The sequence below is a fragment of the Cyphomyrmex costatus genome, unplaced genomic scaffold (assembly GCF_001594065.2).
Source record: "Cyphomyrmex costatus isolate MS0001 unplaced genomic scaffold, Ccosl1.0 scaffold60, whole genome shotgun sequence".
In the NCBI taxonomy this organism is placed as follows: domain Eukaryota; kingdom Metazoa; phylum Arthropoda; class Insecta; order Hymenoptera; family Formicidae; genus Cyphomyrmex; species Cyphomyrmex costatus.
Window position 1 is genome coordinate 894,206 of NW_017280156.1, and position 25,491 is coordinate 919,696.

General features: G+C 33.3%; 2 protein-coding genes across 2 annotated transcripts in view; one reads left to right on the forward strand and one right to left on the reverse strand.

Annotated features, from left to right (window-relative positions):
• Positions 1–1,176: 1,176 nt before the first annotated feature.
• LOC108779509 (pleckstrin homology domain-containing family G member 5) overlaps positions 1,177–25,491 on the reverse strand; it is a 32,379-nt gene continuing 8,064 nt past the window's right edge. Inside the window, exons 3-15 of the mRNA XM_018546932.1 lie at positions 19,099–19,175; positions 8,722–8,998; positions 7,823–7,968; positions 7,312–7,623; positions 6,730–6,879; positions 6,216–6,482; positions 5,711–5,926; positions 5,094–5,311; positions 4,541–4,714; positions 4,247–4,449; positions 3,078–3,307; positions 1,978–2,249; positions 1,177–1,882 (exon numbers count right to left, since the gene is read on the reverse strand). Coding sequence (XP_018402434.1) covers positions 2,244–2,249; positions 3,078–3,307; positions 4,247–4,449; positions 4,541–4,714; positions 5,094–5,311; positions 5,711–5,926; positions 6,216–6,482; positions 6,730–6,879; positions 7,312–7,623; positions 7,823–7,968; positions 8,722–8,821 — 2,022 coding nt within the window. The 5' untranslated portion in view covers positions 8,822–8,998; positions 19,099–19,175 and the 3' untranslated portion in view covers positions 1,177–1,882; positions 1,978–2,243. The remainder of the gene's footprint in view (positions 1,883–1,977; positions 2,250–3,077; positions 3,308–4,246; positions 4,450–4,540; positions 4,715–5,093; positions 5,312–5,710; positions 5,927–6,215; positions 6,483–6,729; positions 6,880–7,311; positions 7,624–7,822; positions 7,969–8,721; positions 8,999–19,098; positions 19,176–25,491) is intronic.
• Positions 13,199–16,921, forward strand: LOC108779501 (condensin complex subunit 3). Its single transcript, XM_018546923.1, has 7 exons — positions 13,199–13,306; positions 13,739–14,535; positions 14,684–15,218; positions 15,299–15,595; positions 15,690–16,058; positions 16,135–16,650; positions 16,823–16,921. The coding sequence occupies exons 1-7, from the start codon at positions 13,199–13,201 to the stop codon at positions 16,919–16,921; spliced, it is 2,721 nt and encodes a 906-aa protein (XP_018402425.1).

Consider the following 25,491-nt stretch of genomic DNA (forward strand, 5'->3'; position numbering starts at 1 on the left):
GAACGAGAGGAACCGAACAGCAGGTGCTCGTATATAAAATCACAATGCTCTGTTTCTTCTCCTGTATCTCTTCCTTTTTCTCTATCATTCTTTTCTACATAATATTATCTCTAGACAGGTGGCGTTTTTATTGTATCTAATGTTAATTCTAGGCAGGTAGTACTTATTTACTGTGAATACACATCCGATTTATGATGACATTTTATTTCAAATAATTGAAACGAAAAAATCAATCTCGCGAGGCTCGTTTTCTTCATCTTGAAGCGAGATGTCGTCAAATCAGATTTGTGCTTGGAAGTAAACATCCTTCTCTTACATTTCTCTCTTTTCATTCTTTGTTTTTCTATTCGTCAAGGCGTGTTTCATCAAGGAAACAGTGCACTATCTACGACCTGTTTTTTAACAATCTTCAATCAGACATACGATACGTTGACACACAACATTTTGACACAGCTATTGAATCTTTTTCATTTCTCATGGAAGTAATAAGATAATTGAATGTGAAGTAAAATAATTTTAGGCAGAGGATATTAATAAAGTGGAAGACTGAAGCAAATGTTATTTCAATGTTTGAGACGCAATTGATTGCTGTACATACATTATTAATGTTTTTATGATGCGTATCTATTGACATACATTTCTTCAAAAAACTCTCGCTAACATACTTTAGCTGTTCTCATTTACTTTTATTTTATATCGTGTAGAAATAATTCCCATTCAGTCATCTGTTACATCCATGATCTTTCTTTTAGGTAACTTAGAGATTTATTACTTCCCCCTATTATTAAATCATTAAGTTACAACATTCACCAAAACCGTTGTATACATCAATGTGTCACAATTGCGCACCGTACAAGGATAATGCCATATAAATGAGAAAAATACAAAACAGAGAAAAAAAAGTTTGAAAATATGTTAAAGAAGAATTAAACAATATTTGTTTAAACTGATATTTCATTTTGTTCATCGATTAAATGACTAATCTGTTATAATTAAAGCTTTTACGATGCTTGTGTAAATGAATTAAATAACGTTATGTTATTATTTTACTATTCAATAATAATTTTAAAGAGTGGTGTGCCAGGATAATGGCCGTTTTGCATATTCCTTAAAACATTTGATTATACATTGACAATAGTTATTGAATCGTTTTCATGAAAATAATGAAATAATTCAACAAAAAGTAAAATAAATTTTAGGCAAAGACTGATTAGCTAAATAAAACAGATGAAGTAACTGTCATTTCCATTTCGATGTCTGAATTGCGCGATGTTGATTACATATCGCACCATAAAATTGAGACTTTTCTTTAGAATGAACGCAACGATTTAAAGTCTACAAATTTTTAAAGGTTTCGATGTCTTTGTATGCTCTTATTTCTCATTAATGCGTTAAATCTAAACAAGGCAATTGTACTCAAAATTTTCTCTTTCTTTTTTGGTCGTTGGGTAGGCATTGTGCCCCTACAATGGAAAAAGGGAAAGAAAGACGCCAACTTATACTTTTGCACATTCCTGGTTTCCTCGCTCGAAATCAATTTTCAATTTTCTTCGATTCTTCAAAGATTTTTGTTCTATCATAAGGCGCCTAAATGAACTCCTTTAAAAAGGCGTATTATACGCTAGCTGCGGCCCTACATTCACTATGAAATCTTAATATAGTTACTCTAAGTAGGCCTTCTGTTCATCGCTTAAAAGTCTAAGTCGAAATCTGTATTTAATATTGCACGCAGCCGATAACGCCACGATGCGATATTAATTATAGATAACACGGACTTAGTTTATTACAAAGAGACATCTACGAATTACAAGGAGATAACGAGATAAAAGTAGCAATACGATAATGGTACAAACTTCACACGTTGATTTCGAATGGCCCCAATCTGAAAATACAGAAACATTAATGAATATTTTCGCTCTTATCGGTATCAATTTGTACGACGTATCGACATGGTATGACGTATCAATGACGTCTTACCGATTGTAATGTATTGATTGACTCGTTTTGTAGGATTCCAAAGAGTGCGAGACAATCAATCCTCGAAGATCAATGCTCCTCGAATTTTCTGTATGCAGTACCCACACATAGAGAGAAGAATGCATCTCGTTGAGCATTACATATCATGTGCATCCACGTCGAGCATTACATATCACGTCGAGCCTCTACATATCACGTACATCCATGTCGACGATGTGGTCCATACCAAACGTTCGGAAAATTCTTCTTTCAGGTCAATTTGCAGGTCATTTCTATGAGCAATAATAGCGATCTGTTATTGTCGGACGTCCCCCAAAAATATGAAATTCAAGCACAATGAAAAATCGGAAATTAATAAACGATATTAAACTAAGACTCTCTCTAATGAAATTAATAAATTTAACGAATTTCGATGTTTTCTACATTTTTATTTAACAAATAATTATAATTTCATGAATTTCTATAATTATTTTGGTTATTCTAGTATTTAATTTTTATAATAACGTTTATATTCTCTCTTTCTAACAATGATATTTGATTTACAAAAAATAAAACGTTAATTCGTGAACTATTTACATTTTATTGATTTTAAATTGAGGAATAGATTCTATTATTGTTTATATTTAAGACGAACAGATTTTATCTATTTTACGAAGGAATTTGAACATTCCTTGTATCATTTTTTACAATTTTGTTAAATATTTACTGTTTTTTATCACTCTAATCTTTCAGCATATATAATATTTGATTAAAATTGTAATGGATTTTTTAATCAATTATAAAAAAATTATTTTAATAATATAAATAATGCAAAATTATATAATAAATAATGTCAAATTATTTCACAGAAATGTCCTAAGTTTTGCATTATAATAAAAATCTTAATTTTCTTAGAATTATAAAAGGACCTCGCACCATTCTTATGATAAAATGTCTTTCTGCGGATTTGGCTAATTTTTGAATATGTGTAGTTCTCTTCATTCTGAACAAATAAAACTGAGATATTTGTTGAGAATAAAGAAAACTGCACATACATCAAACAATTAGCCAAATCCGCAGAAAGACATTTTCCCATAAGAATGGTGCAGGGTTCTTTATACCTTTTCTTCAACGATACTGCTCGTCGATGGTACTCTCTGAGAAGGATCTATCCTTCTCCGTCTTTCTTCAATAACCTCGGTATCGGAATTGCCCATGGTTACTTGTGCTGATTGTGTCAGGGATGCATTTACGTGCCTCGTTTTCATCAAGGGCGGATTCCGAGATTGCGGTAACGCGAACCCTCGTCTGAGAGCACCTCGCGGCGGTGACGGCGGTGGGTAGGATATACCTGGTGACATATCATCAATACATGAGAAAACAAAAGAATATATCTGCTGAATTTTTTCAGAGGAAAAAATCGGAGATTTTAAACAGAATAATTTATAGAATCTCTTAATATTTTCTGAAGATTTTTCGGAATCATTAAATACGTTTTTTGTCTTAGAATTATAAAATTCAAATTAAAAAAGAAATTAGATTATCTTAAAACAAAGCTGAATTCTTGAAAGTTTTAAATTATTTTTTTAAAATTCTGTCTGCTTGAATCTACCAGTCAGAATTTTTTATTTTTGATGTGATTTGATATTATAGCATTATAAAAAAATTCCACATAAGACAAGTTTCACAATAATCAAGCAAGCAGTTTGCAAAATAAAAGGGAGTGATCCAAAATGGTGTCATCAGTTCACAAATATTAAATATATATATTGCGTCATTCTTGTTTATGAGAAAATATTTTGTGAATTTAAATAAGATGAATTAGGCTTGAATTGAATGGAAAAAATAAATACTAAGTAAAATTCTTGCAGTTTACGTTTTTCTCTTCAAGTAAATAAAATACTAATTTTTATTAATATTTGAAGTTCTCGTGCATAACGGCATGTAGACCAACTCTATCAAACTATCATGTGTGTCAATATTTTATATTTAATAAAAAAAATCTACACTAAACTACGTTACAACCTTGATGTTATGTTTCTCTCGTGCCTGTGCCCTGGATGACAATTCCGCTATTTCTAACAAGCAAACGGCATTAAAATGGTTTTGAAATAGAAAAAAAGCGCTTGGCGATTCGTACTTGTAATATTTATTTATTTATATGTTATGATCTAATCTGTGTGCATTTAACGTGTATGATTACGTGGCGCGACAGAGAGTTCTCATTGAAAGGTTTTGGCTTTGAAAAAACCGATAAACAAGCAGAAAGATTCGCATCGGTAATTGCTACCTCGGTGTCCTGGTGAAAGTAGAGTGTCCTTGCTCTTGGTCATCTGTGGTACGATCAGTAACGAGTTTGGTGGCGTCGGCGATACAGTGGAAGTCTGTGGTGAGGTGGCCAACGTCAGATTGGGCAGCGATTGACCCAGACTCGAGTACGGCACGTGGACGCTCAGAGTATTTGGTGTTGGAGATTTATTCATCAACGAGCGCCTGATAGGTTTGTAAATTAATTTTAATAGGAACATTAATATTCATCGGCTATCGCAAGATCGCGGAATCGATTACTTGTACGCTTTTTTACCTCATGTGTATAGTTCGATTGTGCCCGGAGCTGGATTCACCACCTTCTTCCGATGACAGCGAACTTGATGCTCGCGGTTGCTCGTTTGTATCCACGCTGACATTCCTGCTGGGATTGTAGCTCGGTAGGAAGCTACTGCTACCCGGAGATGCACCTTCCATCTCCATGCTACCACTAGAGACGACAAAAGTCTCATTATGTACAGTCGCAATGATAAATATAGATAATAAATTATCATCGACTTCGACGCGACTCACAATCAGTAAACATCAATTAACAGTAACATAATTGTTAATTATAATTTTCCACTCAATAATATAAGTTTAACGTATAACATGTATTATTTTACAGTTATATTATTGAATTTTTCATTATGTGCGGTTAACTTGTAGTCAAGCTTAACCTGATGTGTCATCCAGTTTCACATCAGTTGCACAGTTTAACTGCGATTCTGTAACATTGCATGTGTTGTATGATCAAAAGAGGGATGGAGAATTTAGCTGTTATCATTAATGTTTACTGATATATTCTTTTTCCTTGCTATTGCATGTACCTGTGACTGTGAGCGAGACTGCTGCCGTGCGAAGCTCTGCTACTGCCGCGTGGAGTTCTTGGGAAGGTACTGTCATACTCTTCTACTTCGAAATCGCCATCGCCCAATGTGCTCGGCTGTCTGCTGACAGACGTCAGATTCATCACGGGTTCACCGAGCGACGGAACTTTCATCGATATGAATTGTTGCTGAGCCTGTTTCAAAGAGTCCATCCACGACTGGAAAAGAAATCAAAATAAATTTTCGCTTAAGCAAGCTTGAAAATTTTATGGTTTTAAGAAACTTTAATCTATTGATTAAATAAAGGTATAAATAATTTACTTATTAATTAAATTAAGATATCTATTAATTAAATTAAAGTTTCGCCGATATCGGTCAATTACTTCAATTGTGTCACTTTTTTCAATTAAACTACGCTTCGCTGTAGATTAACTGATTCTGTAACATTGCATGTATTGTATGATCAAAAGAGGGATGGAGAATTTAGCTGTTACCATTAATTAAGTGACTGATGAAAGCCATCGTTGGCGAACTACGGAATGGAATCTAAATTGGAACGGTACGTGAATCAGTCGTCCCGTGAAATTTGTCGTAATTCGCGGTAGTTGTTGAGTTACCTTGGCTAGTTTCGGGTCACCGGCGCTGAGAATTAAAGCGGCGGAAACTGTCCCGTACTCGTTAAGATAAACCAATCCAAGGCTAGATAGCTCCTTGACCTCGTGTATCCGTATGCGGTCGACGACGTATGGCTGCCTAATGATCTTCAACATTTTCTTCGTCGACGGTTTGCAAATTAGCAGCATGTCAGTCAACAAAAGTACGTGCACTTCCATCTAAAGGGGATAATTAACGGATTGTAGGTCTCTACAAATAGTTTTTCCTAGTTAAGTGGTCTGACTGATTCTGTTTGCTTTTTCGATACAGACGATTCGATAAAATTTGTAGAACCCATTTTTGCAAAATAAATATAAATTGCAGCAAAATTATTTGTGATCGTTTTAAATAACATGATAAAAAATTACGCACATTTTTCTTTGACCATATATTATTTCTGCATGTAGTTTAAGACATAAAAGCAACTTCCGATCGATTAAATAAGTTAACATTTCATTATCGATCTACCTTACTGGTGGCGGCGTCTCTTAACTTTAAATCTCCTTCTCGAAGAAGAGTTCTCAAGCTGTCCTTAGGACAGCCGGGCATCGGTGCCGTAGTAATATCGAGATTGCTGTACAACCTTATCAGTTTCTCCACTTCTTCGTCGAGCCCTTTGGTTTCCACGACGTCATAGCATTCCAGACGCGAGGCTGCGTGGACCAGCTGAGCAGCCTCCTCGTTCCTCCTCAATGCAGCATTCACGGACACCACAAAACCGTCCACGGATTTAATCTGGACGCAAAACGAAAGATTAAACGTAAACAACTTCCTTGCGCGCTCTCTTTCTCTGTATGTATTTTTATTTACGAAGAATTTTGAAGCAAGAGCAAATTGAGTTCATAATACATGGGATTCAGTATAACCTTCACCTATACAGGGAAGTGTCGCTTATCACGAACGCGCTAACTTCGCTTCGCACCAACGCCACCCCTTCCTGTCATAACCCAGAAATTGAGAAAAAGTAAAGCATAAATTTTACCATGTGTATCAATTCTGTGCGTTGATCTTCATTTTCTGTGTTCTTGTAGACGGCTTTGAGCAGGAGCGAATATCTAGTGAGCCTCTGCATTGGCATGACCAGTATATCCATAAGTTTCAGTCGGTTGCAGTCCTTTTGCGTTTCGCACCACTATAATGACGAGAGACATCGCTACTAGTTCTAGTATACTATACTATACATTTATCGTTCCTTCTATAATATTTAAATTTCTTTTTATGTCTCTTTTATAAGAACAATAGCTAAACAAAATATATTATAAGAATATATTAAAAATATTAAACTAATGTCTTCGTACCAATTTATAAAAATATTAAAAAAATTTTAACACTTTAGATAATTTTTCGTTTAAAATTATTTTTTAAACAAATCCGCCAAAATTGTTAATTTTTTTCTTATTTTAGATGAGAAAATGTCTTTAAGATCCCTAATTATTTTTCTAAAATAACTGCATGATAGCTAATTCCGAAATTAATTAATTAAGATTAATAGTGAGAGATCGATAACTGACTGCGCCAAAGTAAGCCGACGGAAGCGAACAAGAGTAACACAGCGTGTACATACCACCAAGTATGCTGTGAAAAGCTGATTATCGTTTAACCGATCCTTGCAATACTGCTGACACTTGCTCTGCTCGGCACAGTATCTTGTGTAAGGCGCAAACGTTTGCTCGAAAGTTTCGAAGCCCAATAGAAGATGGCCGGGATCGAGCGGCTGTCCGCTCGACCGCGACGCATTCACCATCGCGAGTAGGTACTCAGTCCAAAAGTAGCGATTGGCGGCGTAGATATCAGGTATATTGCTGAAGAGTTTCAGCCTGTCGACCTCGATCAAGATATTCGAGACTTGCAGGCTACAGAGACACGCCATAAAGAGCTACGAGATCAAAAACGACGATCATCACTTTCAGAAAACATTGAAAATTTCTAATCTCTTAATGAGATACGTCATCCTGATCTCATTATAATTTCAAGATGTTTGATATATCAAGTAATCTTATCATCTTCATCAGATTAATCAGTTTCACGAGTCTGCTTTCGCGAAAACGTAGGAGGTGTGTTGATACTTTACTTACATCAGTCACAACCTTTAACGTCTTAATGTAGGCTACTTCGGTCTCAGCCAGTTCCCAGAGTGCAGTCTGCTGCTGCGTGTGTTTTTCAGAAAGTATCTGTGAATTCTCGACGATGTCGCGCCAGTCTCCCTCTAAATTGTAAAGAGCTGTAAGAATATCATGGTAATATTTACATTGTAACAATGTCTGCAACTGCAGCAAACTAGGTAATTTAGTAGAGATAATGGTTGCTTTCTTTTCAGAAGACGTAGTCGACAACATTTTATTTTTGTTATTCACTGAATGCCAAGAAGAATAGAATGACGTTTATATCGACTGTGCCTTCTAAAAGGAAAGCAGCCAATATAAATAAGAATTTATCCGACAATTGTAAAAAAAGAAATGAGAAAAAGAACCTTTAAATCATATTTTTCTGCAGAAAATTAGGTACCGGACTATTTTGTTTAAGGTGTACGAGAACGCATCGTTATCGATTTTCGATTTTCAATGCTATGGCAGCGATGTTATTAGTAATTTAAATTACAATATTATCAGGGTTATTATATAGTACTACTCCAGAATTAATCTCGCCCTGATTCAGACTCAATCGCGCTTTCGCACTCGAACGAGAATGTTTCTTCGCGAAACGAGAGGAGCATGACGTAAGAATAAATAATGCGACTACTCTAACAAAGTAGAGTGTAATCGTTAAAGGGATCTTCAAACTTTGCCGATCCCGTTTGCATGTGAAGCTAACGAGCGAGAGAAAAGGATTTTAATGTTCTTTCATGAGATAAAGGTGTTTTTTCAAGAGAAGAGCGTACCTTGCGTTAATTTGAGCCTGAATCATCGGATTTTAAATTTCTCATTTCAAGAGACGCTCGTAAGAGAAAAAAAGAGAAATTAAAGGAATCTCCTACCTTCTTCACTGATCGTTACGTCGCACTGCAAATGAACGTTCGCGAGTTTCGGCACGCCGTGTTTGTTGTATTCGTCTAGTTGGGCGGTTAATAAGTCCATCTTGATACCCTTAGTGTTAGTGAAGAATCCACTCCATCGCTGTTTACTGGCCTTGAGTCCTGTAGCCCCGGCGGAACTTCGACCGGAAGACACCGTTGTGCAAGCACCAACCTCAGAGTCAACATTTGTGTCCTCGGTGGAAACGCTGAAGAAACGACCGCTTCGACTCCGATAATTCTATTGAGGAATAAATTAACAGTCCATTTCTAATTAACTATGGAGTTTAGAATCGAAAAGTCTGATGACATACAGTAAAAGCAAATTAATTACGAAAATTTATTCTTCTTCACATTTTTTATCTGTCAAATAAATATAATGAGAACATGAATCTCTTCTTATTATATTTTGTTTATTTGATAGAGAAATGACACATCTCAAAATTAAGCGCTCTTTCTTTCTTTTTCTGTCTCTTTCAGAAGAGTATTTTCAAAATTCCATATTGAGAGACATTTTAAGTACTTTTTAAAGAAAAATGGTATAATAGAAATTCTTCTACACAACTATTTTAGCATCGACAACACTCCTTCAGTGTATTTAACCAAACAAATATTTCTTTTCTATAAACAATCATTGCGAACTTAATCAGAATAGAAATTGTCTAATTAGAGTTTGGCCATGATGAGGAGTCTGACATTTTTCGTCAAAATTGTGCAAGTAAAGAAAAATATGTTTTATCTCATTCTCCAGTGTATGAGAAAGAAAAAAGATGTATCATCTCGCGCTCTGATTAACACAGTTTAATAAAAAAAAAATATTACAATAGAGACCAATATTGCAATAGATTAAATATTACAATAGAGACCAATTATAGGTTGCTTTACATAGTTCGAGAGGATCTTTAAATCAGACAACACACACAAGCAAACTTTTGCATTACTTCTGGCCTTTAGAGGTAAATTTTGAGGATTATATTTTTCCAACAAAAATGTATGTCTTTGTTAGACTTGATTTTCTGTTATTATTTCAAGAATACTAATTTTTGAATTGTATCACTTTTCCATCAGACAAATGATTTATCGTAATGTAGGTATCTAATATTTTCAACACTTTCGTTAAACATTTGCAGTAAAAAGACAGCATTCTGTTCTGTCATGAAATTATCAGGACACATTATAAAGACCTTTAACGGAAACTCGTTCGCTTCGTCAAGTGATTATACCGCGATCGTACATCAAGTTGAAAGCTTCTCAGAGCGAAGGCAACATTCTAGAAATTGCTCGTTGAGTTATCGCGCTGTATAATCCGCTATCGAGTGTGTGATGTGTCGGTACTCGCCATGAATAATGTATCGCGCCCAATACTGGGCCCGACCCGTTAAGAGAACCCTTTCCAGCATTTTATTAACGTTATCCCTTCGCCGTGTACCGCCACCGCTCAACGTCGCGACAAATCGTTCTCGTTATGCTTGCATGCATTACACGCGTTACACACGAGCAAACGCGAAATATTTTATCTTACGCGTTATTTCTCGACACGATGCGACACGCCGATCAATTTTAAATTTAGCATCTTAGTCATCCATTCTCTTTGATTCCCTACGAGTTGCGCAAAAGCTGTACTATATTCACATAATAATGATTCAATTTATTAAATCAATTCCATCATCTACGTTTAAAGACTAGACGTTTTTCTCTCATAATGAAGAATAGCCACAAAACAATTGGTATTTTTACATTTTTTTTTTACTTCTAAATATTGAACGAGCAATATTAGCAACTTTGTCATACAGAAACAATAGTTAATTTATTAATACTGAAGTATCTAAAAAGTTAGCAAAAATCTGAAAATAATTTTATTGGATTGTCAAAATAATTATTTAAGATGTTCAAATATGATGAGCAATGTTGCAGAAAATTTTTACATTTTAGCGATCTTTTGAGCGTCCTACATAATTATTTTGATAGTCTAACAAAATCATATTTTCACAGATCTTTATTTAGAATCCAAACTTTTAGATGCTCCAGCAAAATATCGATGTTTATTAAAATAACAAATATAAGTGAGATACTACTGTGAACTAGCAAATTCACTGCATTGCAACAGAAGCTCCCTGGCATAAATGCGACACGATGTGTAAGCGTTAATGTAGCGTAATCGACATTTCGCCTGCTCGTTTCACGTGACGTGAAATGCAGGCAGATTTCATCTCTGGAGGTGTACTGTAATAATGGTGATAACGGATCTTTATTGCAGTCTACCGTGTCTTTAATGTGTACGCCGTTTGTCACACTGAAAATACAACGACGATCTGTAAACCGCACCGATGGACATCGATTGTGTCAACTGCGAAAAAGATTAAAAATTTTTGAGCGCAAACGAAAATAAAATAAAGTTAATGAATTGCGTAGTGTTTTAAAATTGCTTTTTTTCCTCGTTGTTCTAAAACGGTATTTTACAGAATGTAATTTAATTAAAAGTTTAATTAAATTAAATATATAATCTTACGCACGCATACAATTACTTCGGTATTTTCTTAAAATAAAATCGCAAAACGGTGAATTGTCGCAATTACGACGAAATTTAAACTGATCGTACGTGTAATCGTCCGTGGCGGAAAACGCGTCGAGAATGGACGATCGAAGGTGTGTCGGGTCAAGTACGCATTTATTCTACTGACGCCTGCAGCCAACTCCGTCTTTGCCACTTGAAATTCGTCACAGCTTCATTTGTGCCTGTAACGTGCCACGTTCGAATCGACACGAACACGCGACAGATTACATACATTGCTGACCGAGCGGATTAATCCGGCTGCATCCGGTACGGATGAGGCAGCTGTGTCACGTTTGCAGTTGCGCGAATCAAGCCGGAACGCTCGCGTAATTGTCGCTTGGACAATAGCGGGGCGTTCGGAGAAGACAATGGTAACCGCGACGCTAGGAATCGGATGCACTCGGGACAGTAATGCTAAGAACAATATCGAATGAGTTGTATAGGAAAATTTAACCATTACTAAAATTGTCACATTAATAAATTGTTTTGGTATTAGATTATGCAAGGAACTTAATCATATACCTTTGAAATGCAACGAAAAGAAGTCAGAATCTGCACGTTTATATTTGGAAGAGAAGATGATTCAAGCTCTGGTACAAAAATGCTACCGTTGTAGTCGAATGTTTTTCAAAGAAGAAGGCTGTAACAAAATGACTTGTATCTAAAGAGAAGATGATTCAAGCTCTGGTACAAAAATGCTACCGTTGTAGTTTTTCAAAGAAGAAGGCTGTAACAAAATGACTTGTATCTGTGGCGCCCAAATGTATTACATTTGTGATAAACCAGTTACCGATTATAAGCACTTCCGAGGTCAAGGAACAGAACGTTCAAATATGTGAATTTTAATAATAGACAATTTTTATTTATTAATGTTATTGTTTAACTGTATCAAAATTATCTTACATTTTTTTTAAACATAGTTGCCCACTGTGGAGCGATGATCGTCGCCTGAATGCTGGGGGAGTAATCAAAGTATGTAAAGAAACTATATGAAGCAGATTAAAGAAAAAGATCCTCATGTCGATATAAATGTGGATGCGCTTTTACTAAAGTTACCTAGTATTCTAAAAGCAAGGGTCTTCATGAAGATATTTAAAATACATAGGTATTTATACATATATCCAGAAAATATATGGTTTTAAATATGAATACTGTATACTAGATGTTATGATTTTAAATGTGTAAAAGATTGTATATATTATTTTATAGACGTGTATATATATTTCCAAATATATCATAATGCAAATGCAATTTAATTCTAGATTGATTATACTGTATACAATTTGAATAACGTAATATTTAGCTATTTCATTATATGCAATCTAGAGAAAATGTAATAATTAAAAGATAATCCTAAATATATACACAAAATATGTATTTATATTCTAAACCATGAATATGTTAAGGAATAAGATATTTTAATACTATAGCATATATTAACTATTTTTTGGAAGGTATACATTTTGATTTAATCATATATATATCAACATTTGAAAATTATTCTTTTTCAGGTTGGATTATACAATAGGATTGGTGAACAGTTTCTATAACAACTTTGCATTATTATTGAAAACATTTGTTAATTACATATTCTGTTCTAAAACGTCTTTTTAATATTATATATCATTAATAGTATATAAATAAGGTAATAAACTCAAATGAGATCCAAAAGATGGCGATAAATTTAGCCGATTGTTTTTATGATCCGTCGATCAAAACCAATATTTGCTAATAAATAGATGATAAATAGACTGATAAAGAGATGGCACTATAATCGCATAAAACTTATTTGAAAAATTAACGCCAGTTATACGTTTGTTGTGTCTGATAGGATAATGTGAGACGTGCAGTACAATATTTTCTAACATTTTCTACGCCAACATAAATATGGCTTCGGCGATCAAAGAAAATATGAAAAGCATATTTTACAAAGTGCAGTTTAAAAAAACTAATCATCCACAGTACATGAAAGAACTTACAAAGTTGTATGAGAAGGTGAGTCTGCATGAGAAATAATGCTCACCCAAAAAAAAATATTCTGCCGTTTAGCAGTTCCGTGTTAATATCAGAGGATTTTCCATTTACATATGACCTCGAGAGGATACTCTCCAAAATAGAGGAATTTCGTTTAATAATTACGGGTTGGATTTAAAATTGGATTAATAATATCCCTCTTAATAATAGAAGAATCTTCTCCTAACTATTATGATAACTTTGAAATGTCCTCATTTTTATAGACGAATACGTGTTATAAATACACGCGCCTGATTCATTTACGATTTTCTGCTTAGAATAAATGCTAAGAGGAATTCCCCGCTTATCGGCAGAATATCTTTTTTTTGGGTGCTTTTTTCGGTACATTTTGTTTTTGCTTTCTTGAAATGGTATTAATTTTACAAAATTGATTTGAAATTTTCATTCTTTTAGACTGATTTAGATATATTTTGGGAACATTTCGTCTGGTGTTTAAAAGTGCCCCTTTCAAACTCACAACAACAACCAAATATCGTAAACACATTAGAGTTTTGTGTTGAATTCTGTATGAGTTTTTTTCCATCTTTGGACAATGAATCCACAGAATCAGTCTCACCATTTCTTAGCAAGTTGTTCCAGTTTCTTTTATCAAGTCACAATGCTAAGGACAAAGGAGTAAGATTTCGCATATGTCATTTTTTAAATATGCTTTTAAACTCCTTGGGCGATAATGCTTTCATCGACGACAATTTATGTGACCAAATTACAGTTAGTATGATGGAACGATTACTGGACAAATCACCTAAAGTCAGAGCACAGGCTGTTTTTGCCTTATACAGATTACAGGATCCATCAGATGAACAATGTCCTGTAATAGAAATGTATCTTTTTCATGTATCTAGAGATCCAAGTAGTAAAGTTCGTAAAGCGATTCTTGCTACTATGGGCAAAAATCAGAAAACCTTACAAGCCGCATTTATGAGAACACGAGATATTGATGATTCTGTTCGTAAGAAAGCATATGAATTCATCAGTAAAGTCACAGTGCGTTCCTTGACTATTAAACAAAGAGAACGTTTATTAAAGGACGGTCTCAAAGATAGATCCGAGAATGTTAGAACATGTGTAAACAATGTTTTATTACCAGCATGGTTAAGATGTTTTAAGGGAGAGTATATGAGTTTTATTCATGCATTAGATGCAGGAGTAGGAACAGAGTCAGGAACTTTAGCTTTGCAGGTATTATTTCGGTAAGTATTTCTCCTAAAAAAATAGCAAATAAAGTAATGTAGCTATATCTGATAAATTAATATGTGCTACTGCTATATATATAATTTATATATATATTTATTTATATATATATATATTTATAAAAGTATAAATATTGTTTCTATACAGAAATGCTGATTTAAATACTTTATTAGAGCAAGTGCCAATAGATAAGAATACAAAATTGATTCCTTTGACGAGCTTAACAAATGAAAATGTTTTATATTGGAAATGTATAATACAGCACCTTCATCATCTTTCATCTACAGAAGAATTAGAATTAATGATTACAGAATTATCAGAGTTTTGTAAATATATACGCAGTTTTGTTGCTTTTATATCTTCTCAGTCACACGAGATATGGGAAACAGAGAGTCACAAGTTTATTCTCTTACAACTTTTCGAAATATCTACAATGTATGATCTCTCAGACGAGGTAGGCAGGAAGAATTTAAACGAAGTGATAATAGACACTTTAATGAGTGATTATTGCTCCACTAAAATAATTGAGTGTCTAGTCAGTCATTTAACAAAAGTGGTACCAGATCCCAGCAATTTGTTGAATGCTGTTGCTAATATTATTAGTGAGATTAGGCTACCTTTGAAAGAAAATGTAGTCTCTCAGCAAATTACTGCAGATCAACAACATGAGAACAATATGCAAGTAAGTATTAAAATCTGATGTTGTTAAAAAAATGATATATCTGTAAAAATGTTTTTATTTTCCTAACAATTTGATTGTAGGAAACTAAATTAAAAGTTGAAGTAATGGAACTCGAAGAGGAATTGTATCAAGCGATCAAGGAACAAAATTTTCTACAAGCTGATAGTCTTAAAGAAAAGATTAACACTTTGAAAGAGGAAATAAATCGTTTATGTAATACACCCGAAACTGTAACAACTGAAGAGAATTTGCGGGAGAAAAATGATACTGTAACTATGGTCAAATGCCTTGATATTTTATACGTTGCAATGCAATCTATTCGGGTATTAACACCTACACTTAAAAGTTTGATGTGTCTTGTTTTAAACAGTCTTGACGTAAGTACGCATAAATTTAACATGTGCGCAAGCGCATGTGTGAAAATGTGCATTGTATTTTATTGTCTCAACTTAATCTAATTTATCATTTTAGCATCCTCACGATAGTGTACAGGTATTAGCGTTAAAGACGTTATGTGTTTATTGTATCTTGGACAAAGAATTAGCTAAGAAACTCATTAAAATATTTTTTTATCAATTTTCTCTTGAACAAGAAAATCAAGATATGTGGGTAGTCTCTTTGAAAGCAATATTCGATCTCTTACTTGTGTATGGTTTGGAATATTTTGATATAGTGCCATCTCTAGAAAACAATTCAGTACACAATAAATCTGAAAAGATTCGCTCATTGTATACGCATGAGGATAGTATACATGAGGACATTTCTATAAATAAGCGGACTGAAATAGAGGAAGGTCCTTGCAATTTCATTAAAATCTTAAAAGGATTGCTAATTAGCGCGGTAAGTAACAATATCTTTGAGTTTTGCTAAAATTGAATAAAATATTCACATAGTAATTATATTTGAAAATTTATAGAATCAAGATTTACGCACTATTGCAGCGGAAGGATTCTGTAAATTATTACTGAATCAACGAATCAATAGCAGTAGTCTATTATTGCACCTGATAATTATGTGCTTCAATCCAGTCAACGTTGATGACATTTATCTTTGTCAGTGCTTAAGCGCTTTTTTTGACTGTTTTATAGGATGCGTACCTGATGCACAAGAAATGCTCGAAAGCGCATACCTTCCAACATTGCAGGTTCTTTGTAACGCACCGGACTTTAGCCCTCTACAGGAGATTAATGCGTATCACGTATCTAGATTTATACTGGGCTTAACGAGACGTGGTTGCCAGAAGAGTAGCGGACAAACGTTTTATACTCATAACAACCTTGCCTTTGCTATATTGGCTGAGATTTTAAATCCAGAAAGTAAAATAGATCAAGAAATTCTTATTAGATCTTTGACAGATTTATGCATTCAACTTCAGGATGATAATCTATCGAAACAAAATCTGCAAAAGGCTATCAAAAATGTTACGAAAATGGTATGTTATTTATCTTCATATTTCTGTATCAAATCTTTCGTGTTCATTAATCAAATTAATTACAAAATTATACTATAATTTAAATGTGTTCTGTAATAATATACACATGTATAATTTAAATGTGTTCTGTAATAATATACACATGTATCAACTGTAATTTAATGTCTAGCAGGTGGTGAATTATGATAAACGGTTACTTAAATATATTCAGCAATTTAAACAAAAATTAGAGATGCCTTCCGAAGATGACAGTAGTGACACTGAATTGTAAATAATGCATGCGTATATGTGCTTAAATAAAGGAAATCCTGATACTTGAGGATATCAAAATTAAAAATAAATTATAACATTGTCTTAATAATTAAAATATTTAAATAAGCGTTAATAATTCTTTAAAAAGAATAATTGTAATTTTTTCTTCGTTTAAATATATTGGAGGTATTGGAAGATGAAGATTTCTTTTATTCTGTATTTTGCCTAAGGTACTAAAATTAAGAAATACTTTATAAACGTATGTCGAATCGTTACAAAACAAAAGGTAAAGGTTTATACTTGCGATCGAAAATTTCGTACGTCTGTCCCAGCGTCCGGACAAAATTTTTTATATTTTAATAGTTATGCACCTCCCAAAAATGGATTTTGGTGGCTCGGAATAAGAGACTTGAAGTGTCTCTCAGTTTTTTTAAACATGGCCGGAGACACTACCGCGTCTCCTGATCAAAATATAATATTATACGGTATGTCGATCGATTAGATTTGGGTGCTTTCCATTATAAGTGATCCAATCCAAGAATTACACCAAAAAGAAAGTTAAAATTATGTATTTCGATGTCAAAATAATAATTTTTGGCTGTGACTTGTCACCAAATAAAAAGAACTCAGAGAAATGTTTGGTTGCATAATATATCTACGTAATACTTCTTTTAACCTTCAAGCCTAATCTACAGTGTGCTCTTTGTTTGCTGTTTATATGACTTTTTACTTCTTGCCTTTTTGCTTCTTACCTAGTTTTTTCGTTTTCTGTCGTCTGAAATAAAAGTTGACGAACTTCGGAAGAGACAAGAAACATGTAAAAAGAAATGCGATTGTCGATAAAACGGTCGTAAAGAAACGAGGTCGTGGTAAAAAGCAAGAAACAGCAAGCAAAGAACACATTCCAGATTAGGTTTTAGGACATTAGGACAGGAAAATCACTATATAGTGAAATATTATATCTAGAATATTTTATTTTGAAGCAAAGAATATAATCAAATAATAAATTATAACAAATCTTACAAAAAAAAACAATTAGATTTTAACTCATAGTACACATAATAATTTTCTGAACTTTTACTACACACGATGAATTGATCGTAAACCAAGTTAATTATCATCATTTTAGTAAATATATAAAAATTATTAAGTAATTTTATTAAGTAATTATTAAGTAATTTTTATATATACACTTTAATATCGATAGAAAATATTATTATAATACGATTGTGTTTAAAAAATTGTATATAAATGTTATAACTAATTACTTTATATTCTTAGTTTACCATTAAATGAAACAAATAAAATTTTATCAAAATAAGAGCATAAGATCTGTTTCATTAATGATGTTATATCAAATTAACAAATAAATTTTCAATTAAGATAATGCTGTTGATACAATTATAACTTAAATGTAATTACACTAAAAAAAAATAATCTTTTTAGTGTAATTACATTTAAATTATAATTGATTGCGTTCTTTATTAGAGAGTTTGATGTGTATTTTCGTAAAAGTTCCTGGTCCTCCAGGAAATTTCCCGCGGGAAGGTCTCGTTTACGATATCGACAGCGTTAAACCGATGATGCGCCGTCGCACTTTGCTCGGTGCGGCTTTGTTTGCGCCCGGCGAATCGTTTTACGATTTGTCTTTGTCAGCTTGGCCGTATTGTTACCGCCCTACCAGCAGGTCGAGGCTCGTAAAAGGGTTACAAGCATATATTGTTCACAGAGATGCTAAAATGTTCATTTCATCTCGTGAGAGAGTCGTCGAAAGAAAGCATTGGCGGGGCACAAAGGTGCTCGTACTTGACGAATGATAATACATCAAGGCTGACACACGTCGATGTCTTTTACGAAGAACTGGACACATAACACCGTCTTTCCTTAATTCTAAAGTCCATGTCACACCCTATACGCATTGGAAACTGAGGATTGCAAACTGAAGATTAGAATTCAACTAATTAGAACAAAACATGGATTAAAATTATGATTGATTAAATTCCATTCTCTAATGACTTTCATTAGCAATCCTCGGTCTCCAATACGTAGTGTGAGACAGGCTTAAGAGATCCTATCGCGATAAAGTCAAGTTAATTAAAGATTTATTATATTTGTGGGAGATGCGCTCTGTTTAATTTAATTTTATTGTCAAAGAGGTTCAGTAGAGTATTACTTGGAAGGAAATGAATTACTTACCCCACTGGCTTTCCGTAACAGCACGTTCTGATTTCCTCTTTGACTGGGCGTTCGAGAATTCAATCTTTCGTCTTTAACTGAAATGAGAAAGCGACAGCTGCGGTTATTACAAATCTTTGTATATATTTTCAATCGGACGGGCATCCCCTGTCATAATTACTTTCTAATAATTTCAGGCAAAGCAATTTCTACCTAATAATAATTCCTATTAGTCGTAAATCAACATCGAAAATTTACAACGCAGCAATGCATTCTATAATTAAAAAACTTTAATTTAGCGAAAGCACTCTGTAAATAGGTCGCGGTATAAAATATGCAAGAGGATGCCAATCTTTTTTGTTGACGTTGCAAATGTTATTTTCATCGCATTGAATGAATTCGCTCTATATTTAAACGCCCGCAAGGCACATGGAACGCTGCATTGAACTGTAGCGGGGTTTGCGAATCGAACGGCTTTGTGTTATCGACACGCATAACATTTCTGTAATGCGTGCGAGAAAGTCGCGGGAACCATTTAAATCGTACGTGCCCGAGGCGGCCTAATTTTGCATTTTGAGAGCTTTTCCATGACGATAATCTGCAACTCACGGTCACAGAACTTTGCCTTTTCTGCTCACAAAGGGATCAAAGGATCAAACGCATTACAAGAGTCGCTGTGCGCGGCATTAACTCTTATCCGGGAATAAATGAATCACACTCATCCATTGTTCGTATTAAAATTTCATCATCGCCTTATAAAAATAAAAATATTAACGAAAGAGCATGTGCAATTATTTAAGAATAGACAATCTATGGAACTCATTTCTGAAGCTCATTTCTGTTTATACAGGAGTTCTAAATTTCAAGTTATTTTATCATATACGAGCAGAATCATCATTTTCTCGTACAATTTGCGTGTTTATTTACAAACAAGTAGATTATCATAAATGAAATCAAATACGCTTAAGCTGGAAATTTAGTTACGTTGTATAGAAAGCAATTTTAGAATATAACTTTCGCGCACGCATTTACAGTATACTATAGATACAGCGTTTTAATTGCGGTCTGTTACATGTAACGTTCGCAATCGCCTTGTTACGGATTTAGTTAGTTTCGAATTTTAATCACCCCCGGAGTTGTGCATCATCCGTATATTACTTCTAGGACGCTCGTCGTACCAACATCTGGACCCCGACGATGACCTGTTTGTTCCGGTTGCAGTTTCTCGGACATACAAAACTTTCTGTGTAGTTAGTTCCGGTTTAATTTTACCGCTGCGCAACAGCTACTCATTCGGTCCGGGCGATTAAACGAAAAAAATGCGAGAAAATTGTTATCTGTTGTCGCATGTATTATTCTGACGTGATTCTGTTCATTCCTACGCAGACAAAAGTCTTTCTCGTAGAATTTTATTTCCTGTCTACGGAGGAAAGTGATAATTCTCATATTTCTGACTTAGGATCACTACGTCTCGGTAATTCTTTCCGGAGTTAATACAAATAATGTCATATTTTGTTACAACAGCGTTATTACGTTGTTACAACTTTCTCTCTTTTTGCGATATTAATCATGATTTATACCTACATAAAGGTTGCATCGCGCTGTGTGCATCGTATGTGTGTGTAAAATTGATATCTATGATATATACATATATATACTCACATCTATAATTCGACGATTCTATATACCATAACTCGTATTTAGATATTCAGAATTTTATATGCTTGATAAAATATAAAAAATATTTAAAAAATCAAAGAATACACAAATATATATTAACATATACACATATAAAATACATGACATATAAATCTGTCCTGAGATCTCTAAGACAAATTATAGATATTCTCTAAAATGCGGATTATATCCTCCCTTGAAATTTTTTAACCACGTTCAGAGAATGATAGCAATAAATAATACAGCATCGCGTGCTTGCCGTGACAATTTCATGAAACACAGCTGTTACATTCGTGCGTATCTTTTCTTTCCTCCGGGGAAACGTATCTCCTTTTCTCGTTCTGGCTCATTAATTTAGCGCCACGTGACAACGCGTAGCTCGCTTTTTCGCTTTTGAATAATGCCCCGTGTACTCTTCTTCATCGCCGATCATCCTAGAGTACGATTAGAAAAGAAACCTGGCGACTTTCAGCAGTAAAGAATATTATTGGCGATCTGTCGATCGCGGGTGAGTGTATTCTGATTCTGTTCTGCCCGAGTCCGACGGCGAGGAAATTGAATATTTTTCCGACACGGTCGTTGCGTACCATCGCGTCGTCGTATTGGAATTACGCTCGCTTGCATTTATATGCGTATATATTTCGATCCAAAACCGATTCCCGTCGCGCGCAAATATTTAATACAGAATATTTGTATCAGACTCATAAAATTGCGCTGTTATTTCCAAAAGCTACAATATTCTTAAAGAAAGAAGAAATCACCATTATATATCTACTCGTTTCACAGAAAGAAGATTGCAAATTCTTCGGACATACAGTACTTCTTAAAGGAAGAAAAAAATCACTATTATATATCTACTCGTTTCATAGAAAGAAGATTGTAAATTCTTTAGATATACAGTACTTTGAAAAAAATGAAAAGGTCTTACTTAATGAATTCATTTTCTAAAATCAATACTTATTATCAAAATTTGAATAGTTCCGTGTTATCTCTACAGCAAATGTTCTACGTGATTTCCTTCCATTTCAAAGACTTGTATATGGCAAAGGTCTATATATCGATTAAATATGAAGCACTTGCTCATATAGCAAACATGACGCATTGTTTAATAAACAGAAGAGAAGTTTCTGAGATTGTTCGCCTCCGTATTTGACGTTAAAGTGTTAATAGATATTTCGCTACATTTCTCGTAGCGTTTATTTAAAAAGTATGCTTCTAAGTAAAGAAACTAATCTATGTTGATAAATTTATACAATACATTTATAGCAAACTGTAATAAATCGTATCTCCATTATTGTTTGAACCATTGAATGAAAATCACAATAAATTAAATTTAGATTTCTCAATAAATTTAATAAATAAATTTAGAAAATATATTAATTTTTTTAATAAGTTTCAAAAGAATATTTGAATCTAATTTCAAAATTCAAATTCAACTTCTCATTGCGAGAAGGATCTGAAAAGTATAATATTTCAAACAGAAAAAATTAAACTTGAATTTCGAAAATTGAATTCAATTCTTATTTCGAATTGTATCATATTTGAAATTGTACTATTTTACCCTATAAAATACAATATATAATAATAAGATAATATGATTGAAGTTCTATATACACGTTGTATGCCTATAGAACTTTTTACATTTCTGAAATTGTGTTAATTTCAACGTTAAATCTTTCAAATGCTTGTGGAAGATATAAACATCGGCTGTTTTAAATTCCCAGCGCAGCATACAATCATATAGCAAATGCGATGTTATTTCAGAGGCATTGTATGTACACACGTTACTCGTATCCATTTCATGCGGAGGCTTTCATCGGGTGCACGAATCGCTCTCGAAATCACTCGGCGGAATCTGTGACCTCCCCGCGTTGTATGCGTACCCCTCTCTCTCAGAGTAAATTCACCGGGGAAATCACGATGGAAACGAAATAGCGGCGTTAAGTAACTGAGAAAATTTTCCGTAAGAGCGTCGAGTTACGTTTAGCCTTTCTATTGCCCGTCCCACTTTTCTTGCCTTTTTTCGCCCTGATAGGATTATACAGACATCGTCCGCAAGCAGCACATTTTGCTGCCCGTCTTTCTTTTCATTCCTTCTCTGTGTGAAAATTCTCTTTTGCTCGAAAAATACGACGAAATTTATCGCCTCAATAAATTATTGAATTAAGATGCATTGTTTGCATACACACACAATTGTGTTGCACTTCAAATATCCTACAGACACAGAAAAATGAGGGTAGAGGCATGAAGCCGGTATGAAACGACCAGCTGTGGATTCACGATTTACTTATATGTATATTCGAATGGATAAAAATGTGTTTAAACTCCATGTAAAGCGCGAGTGCATTTTTTGCTCTATCTTTTCCCTTTATATTTTCTCTTTTACGAAATAACTGCTATCTAACGTGCAATAGTATACAAAATGGTTAAAAGATAAGTTAACACTATTGGGAATTAGAACTAAACATTGTTAACAAAGATGGTAATTAAATTGTAATTAAAAGAAATAATTATAATAGCAAATGTATTTTGTACAAGTCAAAAGTAATTCAATTGTCTGCGATGCTGTTAAATGTCAAGTTATACCCAATTTAGGTTAACTATTTAGTCATTTTTTAGATTGCCATTCTTACTCAATATACCATTAATTTTATTAAAACAATAAAGTTAATAATTTAATAAGTTGGATTATCGTACATATCGTAAAAGATTTTTACGTTATGGACGATGGTTCAACAAAACAGAGCAAGTTAAAAGGTTTTAATTACAAATTAATAAGATTGTTGGGCAAACTGCGCTTATTAAAATGTTCATAGTTGTTAAGCAGTTAATCGTAAAGTTTGATAAACGTTTGACAGTTTTAAATAAATAAGCAGTTTGATAAGTCAATGATTTAAGAAAAAAAGACCATGTTGGAAAATAAGTCAAATTTTGGAAAAAAAGTTAAAAAAAGACACTGACTTATTAAACTGATAGATAAACCCTCTCGATTAATACTGATCTTATAGTTATTATGTACCGTATTTAATTATGTACAGATAAATTTTTGAACTATCGAAGAGTTATAATAAAGGTCGAAATATTTGTTCATTAACAAGATTGTTTTAATAATATGAACACCTAACTTTCGCTCATAACTCCTTTTTTTGTAGCAATTTAAATAATTGTGATTTTAATTGAGCCTTATATTAATTTTATTTTAAATGCTTTGACTCAAGAAAATATATAGGGTTATATTTGATTTAATTAAATTAATTATTTACTAAGTATACTTATGTTAATGTAGACATTGTTTACTTTGAAACTAACCACAGAAATAGATTAATTTACATTTTAACATACACGGAAATTAAAAATAAATATTATTTTTAATTTAAGAGATTGTGGGTTATCATTGCTCCTTTGATATATAACAGTGTGAAGCAATTTTCGCTCGGACGCGCAATTAAAAATTTATTTGTAGTTATTAGAATTATCTGTCATCAAAAATTAAATTGCAAAATTATGCATTTTTTATTAGAAGAAAGCATATTCCTTAAAACACTTAAAAATACACGCAGAGAAAAAGAATTTTATCGGTCAGTCTGCTTCTTCCAAGCTTTCATTATCCGTCTGACCAGACTGCAAAGAAGGTAAATTTAATTACTCGTCCGTTCTTCATTATCTATTAACCATTCTTTAAAACCTTCGCTTGTCGTCACCAGATATCTTCGTTGCCCCAAGTCGCCGGAAGATAATTAAATTAATCAAGAGAAACAAGGGGATGGTTTGTGCATGATCCATGATGATTTAACAAAGACGTTGAATTATTTCGCGCGTTTAATCGATAAACTTTGCGCTTAAGACGATTACATATAGCTTAATTAAGTATAAACTTAACCACCTAATATAAGCTATATTTTCCAACATCTTAAAAATGTACGAGGAAATTTACAGAGTTTTTTAACTCGATACAGAGAATACCTTAGAAAGCATTCCTCGAAAATTCTAAAAAGAATTAATTTAAATAAAAACGAAATTAAAAAAAGTCCAATAGGATTTAAAAAAAAGCTAAGTACTTTCTCTCAAAATATCATCGGAAGAATGTTCACAAAACGGATTCTAGATTTAACTTTCTTAAAGAATGTCTGCAAGAAAGTTAAATCTAGAATCCGTTTAGTGATATAAATATCAGACTCTATTATTTTGACTTCGATAATTTACGACAGTTGCCTGTATTCTCTTTATCAAAAACCTAGACTTTCTTCAATGCGTATGATCCATTTGCGATTTATGTCACTCAACTTCGGACTGTGTCTATGCGGTTGTAGATTAATCAAACCTCGGGAATTCGCCAGACCATCTCATTCGGTGTAGAATAATTGATTGTGCTCAATATTCGCTAGCCGCAAATGAGCCGGAGCGTTCCAATGCACTATTAATAATTAATTAATTATGGTAGTCGAAACCAAGCATTGAGTAGTGCGTTTAAAGGAACGTGTGAAAATTAATGTCAAACAGTCTGTACGATAATTAATTTATTTAGTACTATGACATACAAGGCTCAATTACAGTCTATCCTTCTCTATCGCAAAACGCGTTTCTGTTTTAGTTATTATTTTAAAAACGTCTATATATTACGCGTATGATTGCTACGAAGCTTTACACAAAAAGAAATTTTTACTGAAGTATCTAAAAATTTAAACATGTAGTGAGAAGGCTCGTTAAGTTCTTCTTTCTTTTTTTTTCAAACTAATA

Bases quoted from the DNA above. Each gene is read 5' to 3' on its own strand.
- LOC108779501 (XM_018546923.1), top strand. From the start codon at position 13,199: ATGGCTTCGGCGATCAAAGAAAATATGAAAAGCATATTTTACAAAGTG. The intron at 15,219-15,298 runs GTAAGTATTAAA...ATTTGATTGTAG, and splicing joins AACATGAGAACAATATGCAA to GAAACTAAATTAAAAGTTGA. The intron at 15,596-15,689 runs GTAAGTACGCAT...TTATCATTTTAG, and splicing joins TTGTTTTAAACAGTCTTGAC to CATCCTCACGATAGTGTACA.